Source organism: Prionailurus viverrinus, chromosome D4 (assembly GCF_022837055.1).
Source record: "Prionailurus viverrinus isolate Anna chromosome D4, UM_Priviv_1.0, whole genome shotgun sequence".
Lineage (NCBI taxonomy): Eukaryota > Metazoa > Chordata > Mammalia > Carnivora > Felidae > Prionailurus > Prionailurus viverrinus.
Window position 1 is genome coordinate 69,566,772 of NC_062573.1, and position 12,776 is coordinate 69,579,547.

General features: G+C 41.7%; 1 protein-coding gene across 1 annotated transcript in view; it reads left to right on the forward strand.

Moving 5' to 3' along the window:
• Nucleotides 1-12,776, forward strand: part of PRUNE2 (prune homolog 2 with BCH domain) — a 273,699-nt gene that overhangs the window by 65,970 nt on the left and 194,953 nt on the right. The window contains exons 3-4 of the mRNA XM_047831091.1: nucleotides 43-245; nucleotides 3,420-3,583. Coding sequence (XP_047687047.1) covers nucleotides 43-245; nucleotides 3,420-3,583 — 367 coding nt within the window. The remainder of the gene's footprint in view (nucleotides 1-42; nucleotides 246-3,419; nucleotides 3,584-12,776) is intronic.

Consider the following 12,776-nt stretch of genomic DNA (forward strand, 5'->3'; position numbering starts at 1 on the left):
TCTCGCTGTTGTCAGTGATTCAGCCAACTTTCTTCTCGGTAGGTCAGTCCACCTGGAGTTCTCTGTTTGCCAGTGCTGAACATACCAAGAACTGAATTCAATTACTTCACTGAGACGAGGTTTATTTTAGAAGAGCTGAACATCTCTGAATCGTTCCACATATTCCGAGATGAAATTAATCTGCATCAGCTAAATGACGAAGGGAAGTTATCTATAACGCTCGTTGGCAGCAATGTGCTGGCGAGGTAAGGCTCGGGAGGTAAGGCCTTTAACCAAGGCCCTTATGGGAAAAGTACCACCTCATTCAGGACTTTTGTGGCTTAGGGAGATGCATTAAAGGCAGAGGACAACGGAAGAAAAACTTTGGGCCATGCCAGCTCTCTGTTTTGGCCTTTGCATTTCAAATATGACATCTCTGAGTGCAAAGTTCTTGGAGAATTGACCAAAATTATAATTTTGAACAATCTGAAACAGTTTATTGTAGCAACACAACAGTCCTATGTACTGATGCTGTAAATGTGTAATGAAAACTGAAATTACATGCTGACTAAAACCGAAAGGTTCTCAAGAAAGACCTCTCAGTGGTGAAATGAAAACTTGTAGAGAACAGCCATGAAAGTCGTTTGATCATTGGCTCTTCCGTTCATGCCATTTTATACTATAAGAGCGGGATGGATTTTTGAAAGTCCGTGCAGTTCGAACTTGTTATTTTATGGACAAGAAATCTGAGACCCACTGTTGCAAATGACTCGTCCAGGGTACCACATGAAGTTAGTAGAAGAGTTTGGAGTCAATGTGGGTCTTCTGCCTCCTTCAGTACGTACTTAGGAGTTGCTAACTAGTGCAAGAATCTCAAGGTACGTAAAGAGGAATGAGATAAGTTGTCTACCTTCAAGGACTTTCCAACCCAGCCCAAAAATGCCCTTTTATTTAAATCTTAAAAAAAGTTTTTTAATCTGTATTTATTTTTGAGAGAGACAGACAGAGCACGAGCAGGGGAGGGGCAGAGAGAGAGGGAGACACAGAATGTGAAGCAGGCTCTAGGCTCCGAGCTGTCAGCACAGAGCCTGATACGGGGCTCAAACCCACAAATCATGAGATCATGACCTGGACCAAAGTCGGAGGCTTAGCTGACTGAGCCACCCAGACACCCATAAAATTTTTTTAAATGTTTTATTCAATTTTTGAGAGGGGGGGAGAGAGACAGAGACAGAGAGTGAATGGGGGAGGGGCAGAGAGAGAGGGAGACACAGAATCCGAAGCAGGCTCCAGGCTGTCAGCACAGAGCCCGACGCGGGGCTCGAACTCAGGGACCGCGAGATCATGACCTGAGCCGAAGTCGGACGCTTAACCGACTGAGCCACCCAGGTGCCCCCAAAGATGCCCTTTTGATAAGCTCTGTAGTGCTATTGAATGAAGAGTCACTAGTAAATACCTCAGTGGTTTGAGACAATAGTTTTTTTTGCACACTTTGCCAATTTGCTGATGGTTTAGGACCATAACCAGTGGATATTGATGTTAGTGTGCATGAAATAAGAACTTGTGCTAATATCTAATTTTTTATTTAACTCTTTTTTTTTTAATTTTTTTTTAACGTTTATTTATTTTTGAGACAGAGAGAGACAGAGCATGAACGGGGGAGGGGCAGAGAGAGAGGGAGACACAGAATCGGAAGCAGGCTCCAGGCTCTGAGCCATCAGCCCAGAGCCGGACGCGGGGCTCGAACTCACGGACCGCGAGATCGTGACCCGGGCTGAAGTCGGACGCTTAACCGACTGCGCCAGCCAGGCGCCCCTATTTAACTCTTTTTAGGAAGCATATTTAGGTACGAGTACCTTGACCTGCCTGTCATGCAGTTCATTCAGCTCTAAAGAGTTTTGAAAACAGTCTGCTCGCATGGGGCTGTTTTTATCCCCATGCCGTTTGAAACACATTTATTTATTTGCCTATTTATTAATCAGTTGTTGACTGAGAGTTACTGGGAGGTTATCTGACTGACTTCAATCATCAGTGTTCGGGATGATCACCTCCTTGACTCAATTTATGTGCTCACTTTTACAAACCAATTCATGTGAATAAATAGGGATAAAGCCAGTGCAAGAAGCTAAAGAAATCTTGGGAAGTCAGAATCTTTGGAAGAGTTTTGTTCTCAGTTAAAACTGAAAAGCTGCTAAACTGCTGGTTTGGGGACTGACACTGTGAACTTGAGCCTCAGGACTATTTATGAAACAGAATGCTTTCCAAAATTGAGATCTTTATTTCCTTCATTCCCACTCATGACGGAAAGACCAACGTCAGTCTTATTCACCTCTTTCTTTCTGCCTTTGATGAAGCCAACTCATCTCACATGTGAAGAATGACAGTGGTGGGGGGGGGGGTGGCGCCTGGGTGGCTCAGTCAGTTAAGCGTCCGACTTTGGCTCAGGTCATGATCTCATGGTTCTTGAGTTCGAGCCCTGTTCGGGCACTGTGCTGACAGCTCAGAGCCTGCTGCCTGCTTTGGATTCTGTGTCTCCCTCTCTCTCTGCCCCTCCCCCACTTGCACTCTGTCTCTCTCCAAAATAAATAAACACTAAAAAATAATTTTAAAAAATTAAAAAAAAAAAAGGATGATGGTGGAAGTAAATAAGCCCGTGGTCATTTTTCTCCAGCACTGTGACCAGATATGCAAGCTCTGAAACCACATCAGGGTTCAAACACAAGCTAGTCTGCTTATAAGCTTTGTGACCTTGGACAAATTTCTTAACCACTCTGTGCCTCTGTTTCCCCATTGTTAACTTTTTAAAATTTGTATTTATTTATTCATTTTAGAGGGAGAGAGAGCGCACACGCCAGGGAGAGAGGCAGAGGGAGAGAGAGAGAGAATCTTAGGCAGGATAGATGCTCAGCATGGAGCCTGACGTGGGGCTTGATCCCACGACCTTGGCATCGTTACCTGAGCCAAAATCAGGAGTTGGATGCTCAACCGACTGACTCACCCATGTGCCCCTGTTTCCTCATGTTAAAAATGAGGGTTTCACTGGAACCCATTTCATAGGGTCATCGTGTAGTAGAAGACTTGGTGACATTCCTTCCGGCCTGATAATAGTGTCGGCCTGCAGCGGAAGCTCAGTAAATGGCAGCCATTATTATTACTATTACTACTACTATTCTTATTTATTATTATTTTTCAACAGCAAAACAAGAGACAGAAGTGCTACGGCGTGAGGGGCTGCGACTAAGCCTTTCGGGGCGGGGAGGGGGGCGTGTAATTAGGTAATATGGAAAGTGAAGACGCATAGGCTAAGGGTCACGCGAGCTTCCTCATCTTTTTGGCCGTTGAGAGGAAGTCTTTTGTGTGAGAGCAGAGATTAAATACTTCCAGAAAGTAAGACGATGTGCCATATCCCTTTCCTTTCCTCTCCGCCATTTGCTTTACAGCGAGGACCAAACTTTAGAATCAGCGGTTGTCAAAGTCATTAATCCGGTGGAGCAGAGCGATGGCGGCCTCGAGTTCCGAGAGTCTTCCTCTTCCCTTGTGGTGAAAGAGATTCTCCGGGAGGCTCCTGAGCTCATCACCGAGCAGCTGGCTCATCTCCTCAGAGGTGAGAGATGGCTCTTTCTATTAAATACTGGAGAGCTTAATGGAGTGTTTCTCGACTTGCTCATGCAGAATGAGTGTGATCCATTCTTGGCTTAACAACCCCTTTAAAGACCGCGGGAAGCTTCATCAGGGAAGCGGGGAGTAAAGAGTTTGTTAAAGAGTGGCATTACACTGAATATTAACAATGTGCGTTTAAAAATAGGCATGAAGGGTCTCTGCTGTTTCACTATTCACCGGAACTGCCTCACCTCTGTTGGGGAGCCAGAATGGCTCCTCTGGCCGTCCAGAGCTTCCAGAGGCGGTTCTGGTCCCACAGCAGTGTGACTCAGGCCAGAATCCACTCCTCACATCGAAATATCTCCTGGTACTGGTAGAAGCTTGGTTTGTGGAACACTGCTTGGATGACAAAATAAACACGTTTGAATTTGGTGATTTTGTGTCAGGACTTTTACAGTCACTTTACCACCTCATTGGCATTGTAATATTTTCCGTCTCAACTTCGCCTCCTTTAAACACTGTGTTCCCAGCACACCGTCGTCAATGACCTTTTTTAATCTTTCTTTTTTTTAAAAAAAAATGTTTTTTAATGTTTTTATTTATTTTTGAAGGAGAGAGAGAGAGAGACTGAGCATGAGCGGGGGAGGGAGGGGCAGAGAGAGGGGGAGACACAGAATCCGAAGCAGGCTCCAGGTTCTGAGCCGTCAGCACAGAGCCCGACGCGGGGCTCGAACCCACGAACCGTGAGACTGAGCCGAAGCCGGACGCTCAACTGACTGAGCCACCCAGGCACCCCTACCTTTTTTAATCTTTCGTTTCCACTCATGGAGCCTGCCACTTCCAAAAAGTGCTTTCTAACCTGGAAATTGTTAGTTGACTTTGGTGGCCCAAAATTACCACAAAAATTCATTATTGTCTACGTAGGACAGCTTTGGGTGTTGTATAAAGCTTTTTTTTTTTTCCTTTCAATAATCCATCTTGAACATAGTAGACATAGATTTTTCTCGGAATTATTTAACACAAGAAAGTGAAAAACAGTGATTAACAGACTGAAAGAATTTTTTAAAAAGGAAGGAGAAGACCAAGAAAATGTTGATGCCACTGTTTTTTTTTTAATTTTTTAAGTTTATTTATTTATTTTGAAAGAGAGAGAGAATCCCAAGCAGACTCTGCACTAACAGTGTGGAGGCCGATGCGAGGCTTGAACTCACAAACCATGAGATCATGTCCTGAGCCGGAATCAAGAGTCAGATGCTTACCACTTGTTATCCACCCAGACGCCCCCGAAGCTGGTCTTTGGAGGACACTTTCCTTCTCTTCCTCTGTCTCTTCCACAATGTGGAGAGGAAAATGTCCAAGTTTTGTGACCCCTGTAAAGATTTTACAACTAATGGCCCCAGTAAACCTGTTTTAAATATTTTTCTGACAATGGACATCTGTAAAAATGCTCTATGGGAAACCGTGCCCCCAACTAAACCAAGTAACTATGATCATTTATCTCTGTGACAGAGCAGAAGGAAAAGAAAGGTAATTGGGATCCCAGCCACGAGGGAAGTTGTTTAGCAGTGCAAATGATCAAACACGAGAGAGTATTTTGTTTCAATTTCTTGCAAACTAAGAAGCTTGGTTTATTGTTCAAAAAATACGTGTGTTATTTAGCCGGAACGAAAAGCAGTTGGTCCACAAATTGCCCATCATCTTGCTTTTCTGTAAGTAGTAAAATCAGATCAAACTGCGATACTGTGATACATTGGCACAGAGGTATGATTTTGTTGTTGACGTTGATAATAATGATGCTATGGAGATTTAGGGAATTAGAAGGGATGCAGACCCCTTTTATGAGTTATGTTGGTCTTAGTTGGCAGAGCTGTCAAGAATTAGAGGCATGGTAAAGGACCTTGGTTTTTCTTCTCATTGGAGGTCTTCCATAAGGTTGGCCTTGAAGTGGCCTTAGGAAGTTGGCAGAATAGGGACATCACTTCCTTGCTGCCTGGACACTGGGATGTAAGAGGAGGAAGTGCCTCTATGTGCAAAGGCTGCAATGCAATGTGTCACGAGAGAGTCCAGAGTCCCTACGCCTGGAAGGTGGCTTCATGCTGTGGAAAGAAGGCTCTGGAGACCTTTGGCCAACGTGTGCATGTGGACGTGGACGTACACAGGTGGAGGGGTGGTGGAATATCAGTCTTTAGTAGGCGTCAGAAGGGAATCGAGTCAAATTTTGTTACATTCACTCAACTCAAAGTTCGATTTCATGGTCTTCTGATCATGCAGTAACACCAAACCCAATGGGAGGTTTTTGACGTGTCTATAAGTAATGTTAGCATTCCTTATTTTCGTAACATGGATAGTTCTCTTTCCAAAAGGTTGTCTCTATACACAGCTAAGATGTTATTTTATATTTTGGGGTGCTCAAAATAACCATTAACTTGACACACATTTCTAGAATGTATTTATGCGTTCTTCTACGTCTTGAAGGAACATAAAATTTCTATGCGCACCTTGCCATCAAGAATTTTGAAAACTGTTTCCAGATGTCGTGAGACTAAATATTTATGGCTGAGACTTGGAAGAGTCTTTAAAAATATCCTAATTAGACCTCTTTGGAGGATATATTATTATAAACTTTATACTAACCCCCCCCCCTTAATTTAGCATGAAAAAAATACTTCGTCAATTTGATTATTCTTTGCCTTTCATTCCTGTGGTCATATCCTAGAACACACCGTGCTGAGGCACTGTGGTGCGCTGTAAATGGGTTTCAGTTGAGTCAGGATATTGATCTCCTCATCCTTGGAGAGGACCCTCAGTATGCCTCTTAGCCCACTAGGCTGGAGAAAACATGGTAATTTTCAGTGTTTCTTAACGTGCAAGAGGTCGGGCCTTCTCTTCCTTAGCCTTGCTTGGTAAACTCCTTCTCTTCTGCTCAACCTTGGAATATGGCAGCGCCCTCGAACTTCATCCTGGGACATTTTTTCTGTATATTATCCTTTTTTCTAAAGCTTCTCTTTAAGTTCCCGTTAGTTAACATCCAGCGTAATATTAGTTTCAGGTGTACAATATTGTGATTCGTCGCTTCCATTGGTCACCCGGTGCTCGTTACAACAGGTGCACTGCTTAATCCCCATCACCTTTTCCACCCATTGTCCACCCCTCCCCTCAGGCAACCGTCAGTTTGTTCTCTAGAGTTAGGAGTCTGTTTCTTGTCTATACACTATCCTTGAGTGACCTCATTTCGTTCTGCGATTTTATTAATTTTTTTTTAACGTTTATTTATTTTTGGGACAGAGAGAGACAGAGCATGAACGGGGGAGGGGCAGAGAGAGAGGGAGACACAGAATCGGAAGCAGGCTTCAGGCTCTGAGCCATCAGCCCAGAGCCCGACGCGGGACTCGAACTCACGAACCATGAGATCGTGACCTGAGCCGAAGTCGGACGCTCAACCGACTGAGCCACCCAGGCGCCTCTCGTTCTGCGATTTTAGATCTCTCTTTAACATTCCAGGTTCATCTCCGGTGCCCGTGTGACATCTTCGCATGCATGTCTCACTAGCACCACCGCCTGGACACGGCTGTGATGGACCCCGTCAGTTCCCTGTACCTCCAAGCCTGCTTTTATCCCGGCTTCCCTGTGTCAGTAAAAGGCCCCGCCGACCCACCACCCGTTACTCAAGCCACAGGCGAGGCGTTATATTTGATTCTTTCCTTTACCTTTCCTCCCACATTGATCCATTAGCCAGTCCTGCTGACCCTCTGTCTGCAACATAGCCCGAATCCATCCACTTTCCCACCATCGCTGCTAGTAATGCAGTTGGAACTGCAATTCTCCCTCTCCTCCACTAATGCAATGGCTGCCTGAGTGTTGCCCTCTTTCCTCCATGAAATCCATTGTCTACGAAGCAGTCAGAACGGCCTTTGGCAAGTGTGAACCGGCCACATCAATCTCCTGAAAGTCAAAATCCATCACAGTCAAAACCCAATCACCATCCCCAAGCCCCGCAGTCTGCAACATGACATCTCCCCTGCCTGCTCTGATATCCTCTCGTGCGTTTCAACCTTTCTTTTCCCGTCGCGTGTTCCAGGGACAGGGGCTTTTTCAGGTACCCCAAACTCTTTCCACTCTTGAGGATCTATACAAGCTGTGCCTTCCTTCTGGAACGCTTATTTCTGTCTGTCTCCTAATCTTTCTATCACGGCTTTCTTCCTCCCTTTTGCTCCCTCGCTCTGGAATGCAAGCTTCATGAGAAAGGAGACATAATGTGTTTTGTTCACTGCTCCCCTGATGTGTCTCTGCCGCCTGGAATAGTGTCTGCCACGTAGCGGAGCCTCAGGAAGTACTGTCGTAAGAGGCATTGTGCACCATTGTGTATATACTTTCTGCTTTTTTAACGTTTATTTATTTTGAGAGAGAGAGAGAGAGATGTGGGCGGTGGGGGGAGGGAGAGAGAATCCCAACCAGGCCCCCCGCCGTCAGCGTGGAGCCCGATGTGGGGCTCGATTCCATGAACCATGAGATCGTGACCTGAGCTGAAATCAAGAGTCAGCCATTTAACCGACGGAGTCTCCCAGGCACCCCTGTAACTTTCCTTTTTGCGAATGTGTTGATTTAGGTAGTTCCGTGAAAGAGTAACATCCATTTCGTTCCTGCCCATCCCTCCAACATTCTTAACGCCCAGAATTTGGACATTGTCCTTTCCAGTAATGAACCCTCTTCTTATTTTTATTTAGTTTTTAGAAATCCTGGTAGAACTTATTCTGTTCTTTGCAAGCCTTTGTTTTTACTCATCTTTTGTTTGTCTACATATGTATATATGTATATAATTATATGTATAATTTTAATCCTTTTGTGGAGTATACTACATATACAGAAAGGAAGACAAAACATAAATATAAAAAGCTCAGAGTAATATCACGAAAGGAACATCCTTTTAACAATTACCCAGGTAAAGAAATTGAATAAAAAGACTTCTTTGTGCCCCTTCCCATCACTCCTCAGTCCCTCCTTAAAGGTGACCGGCATCCTCCTTTTTATGACCCACGCTTCCTCGCTTTCCTTTATAGTTTTACTCCCTCCGGATGTACCCATAGCACCACGGATTGGTTTTGCCTGCTTTGCATGTTATGTAAATGGAATCCTATAGCATATACTCTCATTGTTATTAGATCTTTACATTTATATCAAATGTACTATTTGCAGAAGTCGGTCATCGGTCATTTTTCCGTTTATTACTCAGGTCCCTCCTTCTCCCATAGAATATTTGAAGTTGTTTATAAAAATGCACGCGCATATAATAAAACAAGGAAAAAAGAGTCCAGAAAAACAACATATTGAGAAAGGAATAAAAATTGTAAACATTGTATTCAGTCCAAAACTTGGTGTAGGAGCTTCTTGGAGCCAATGAAAAAATCGAAATCAAATTCACTGTAATTATATCGTTACTAAAACAAATACATATGCCAGTTCCTCATTTAAAAAAAAATCTGAGAATTTTTTCCGTACATCAGTTTTCCGGGAAATACCCCTAATAATGGCATCGACATCCTCAGTCATATGAAGTAACGGTTTATACAGGAACTGGGTGCCGTGTGTCTGATAGTTTCAACTCTCCAATTGGTGTATTGGTGTTGTTTTAATCAACTTCACCATTAAGACTAGCAACCTTATTTTCCATTCTAAATTTCTTTAGTCTACAGGTTGCTCCTTTTCTCTAAATACAGGAAGTATTTAAATTCAATCATACTGGACTCTTTTATAGTCTTATACTTACTGCTGTAGAAACACATATATATTTATATTAAATATATTAATTATTAAATATTAAATATAATTAATTATTCATTAATCACAGAATCGTATAATTATATCTTAATTTAATATAAATATAAATATAAAATGTTATTAAATATATTGATTATAAAGATATTAATTACATATTTATATATATATATATCACAGTGTTTACCTTGTGGGAGAACATTGTATTAGAATATGGAGGTAGAACCTGGTTGTAACGGATGTTGTTAAAAGATCATTTATATACCAATTAGAAGCAGGTATCCTGTTGCCAAGGTAGAAATAACCTGCTGTGCTTCTTTAACAATGTACCCTCCGGGCCCTGCCCTGGCAGGACAGTTACGGATAAATGTCAACAGGTGACTCACTCACCGGCCAGTGGGTGTTCAGATGTTGATTTAATGAAGTTGACATAATTTGCATTTCCTTAAATTACTACTTCTTACAAAAGCTAGGTCTTGCTGTGCTCTTTTAAGAAGACATACCTCAAACTTTGAGATTTCAAGATACAGATCATTAGTGTCACCTTTAATTGGAAAGACACAGATTTACTTCCATAGATTACTTTGCAATTATTTGTGTAAGAAGTTATTTGTCTACGAAGAGAATGTGCTTGTTCGGATGGGATCCTAAATGACCCTGGCTTTTGGAAGTGAGATTTTACTCGTCTCCCCCACCCCACATCTGTTTCTTCTGTTGTGGTTCTTTATTTTATTTTATTTTATTTTTTTCTCCCCTTCTGCCTTTCCTTGTCGGCTCTTTCTGCTCTTCCTTTCTTCCCCTTCCTATTCTCTGCTTCTATGACCTTTTTGGTATCGTTTTCAAACAAGCTGCAATCTGCATCTTTCTAAAAGTCACTGGATGCAGTCAGAGTGGCCTAAAGTTGGTGCTGGGCTATGCCCTGAGTGTTTGCCAAAAACAAACGATTATGGACCTGCCAGAATCCTGAGTCCGTGTTCTTTAATTTCCCCAGAGGTGTGCACTGGAGGAGTATTGCCAAATGTAAGCTCCATTAAATTGCTGAATCATCGCATTGGGGATTTGTGTGCGTGTGCATTTGTGTGTGTGTGTACACGCGCGTGTGTGCGTGCGTGTGTGTTTCTGGGAACCAGCTGGCAATGATAAGATTGCAGCCACTGATTACCAGTCAGGTTTCCATTAAGACCACGCTTCCCCCCACCGAAAGGCCTGTCACATTTATTTGTATAAGACCTTGACAGAGCCTCACTACGTATAGCAAACCAAATGATGGCAATTGTTCATCGCGTAGGACGCAGAAAACCTATGTCCTAGGTTTTCAAGAAAACGCAGTCTCTCCTTTCTATTGGCAATGCCATTTGAACTTCAATAAAGAATAGTTGCTTGCTATTTTAGTAGCCTGGATTAACAGCTTCAAAAAAGATCCTTTTAAGGAGGTCAGATGGGAAAGGAACAGAGCCAGATTTTTTCTTTTCTTTTTTTTTTTTTCCTCTCCTGCCCAAAGAGGGAATCATGTCTCCCAGTGAATCATCTGTCTCCCAAAATGGTTACAGAGTCCAAAGGGAATTTCATCCATCCTGTTTTGCTCAGGAAGAGGGAAGATCTGTGTGGTGGGTACAGGAAAGAAATTACTTTTTTTTTTTTTTTTTGCTAGATCTAAAACCAGAACAATTCCTCAACCTCCGAGTTCTTATGCCATGCCAAGATAAGCCTCGTTCTTAAATTCACATGTTTTAAATCGATAAGATTATTAAGCACTAGAATAATAGGCTTCTTTTTTATTATCCCTTTTCAGGCAAAACTGCGAACGAAGTTGTATTTTCTATCTGTTTTTTTCTCCTTTCTTCTTCCCCCCCTCCCTCTCTCTGTTATTCATTCCTTAATTTTTTTGTTTCAGTGTAAAAAAGAATCAATCCCAAGTGAAACAAGGAAAGGGGTTTGAATCCCTTCTTTTCTGCTAAGAATTTATCATGCAGAATATGCCTTTACTGTGGTGAATGTTTTCCCCAAACCACTTCTGACTTCATTAGATCATGTTTAATATTAATGTACTGCGATTGCTTTTGGCAAAAGGTCCTTTGCTTTGCCATTCTTTTGAACAAAGCACATTGTGGTTGATTTTTTTCTAAGGGAATGAAATGTTTGTTATAATTTTATTATAATTGCTTTCTTTGTTGCTTCTTGTTAAACCCCCCTGGCCTGTGAATAGCTGCGACACTGTTGGGTACATGTGTATGGGTTTAAATATTTTTTTTTTTTTTTAGTTCTGCAGAATTTGCTGGAAGTTAAATCAACTCTTACTCCAAAAACAGGTTTGATTTTGCCACGAGGTGCCTTTGGCTGCTTATATGGCCTGACATTGATATTTAGTTAAGCATGTACGTAAATGGGTCTTTAATGTGAAATAGAAAAATTTGCTATCGGTGAATCCCTTGAATAAAGCTGGGCCATAACCATTCCTTTGCAGTAAAAACAACTCGGAGTTGTTGGTGAGAAAGATTTTGAGTTATTTTCTTCCCTCCTACATTAGTATGTCGTGTTTTGCATTTTCATGTCAGACTCATAAACCAATGTTGGAAGTCTCTTTCATTGACTTATTCTGTAGGACTTTGCAATGCTACTTTCTGAATACTGCTTTCTACTGTATGTATTTTAAAATTAAGATCCCCAAATCAAAAAAAAAAAAAAAAAGATGATTCTTAGTTCGACTGTGAGACAGGCGCGTTTTTGTGAAATTTATTCTTAAGGATCTTACATTTTGATGCTATTACAGTTTTTTTTTTAATTTTTAAATCCAATTCTCTAATTGTGATGGTTTATAGAAATACGGGAGATTTTGTGTTATTAAAGTGGTACCAAGCGCCCTTGCTAAGTTTACTTACAATGTCAAGCTCATTTGTAGGTTCTTTTGAGTTTTTTATATACACAAACATATCATCTGTGAGGAAAGACAGTTTTTAGATATGCTTTTCCTTTCCTTATACCTTTTACTTGTTTTGCTTGTCTCATTGCTCTGGCCAGGGTGCAGTGATGGATAGAAATAGCAGGTGTCTCATTCCTGACTTGAGGTGGAAGGCTTTCGGTATTTCACAGTTAAATACAAGGTTTACTTTTTCGATTTGCTTCTTATAAATGTCCTTCATCAAATTAAGGCAGTTGTGTTCCATTCCCACTTGGCTGAGATTTTATATAATGATTAAATCCTGGATTTTAGATAGTTTTACTACTTGACATCTCCTGAGATGGTCAGATGATATTCTCTTGTGTTAATATGCTGAATTATATTGGTTGATTTTTGAATGTTAATTTGTCCTTTAATTCCTAGGAAATCCCTACCTGGTGACTACATAATAACGTCTAATATATTGCTAATTTGGTTTGGGACTAGTTTAAAAAGTTTTTTGTTTGGTTTGGGGGTTTTTTTGCTA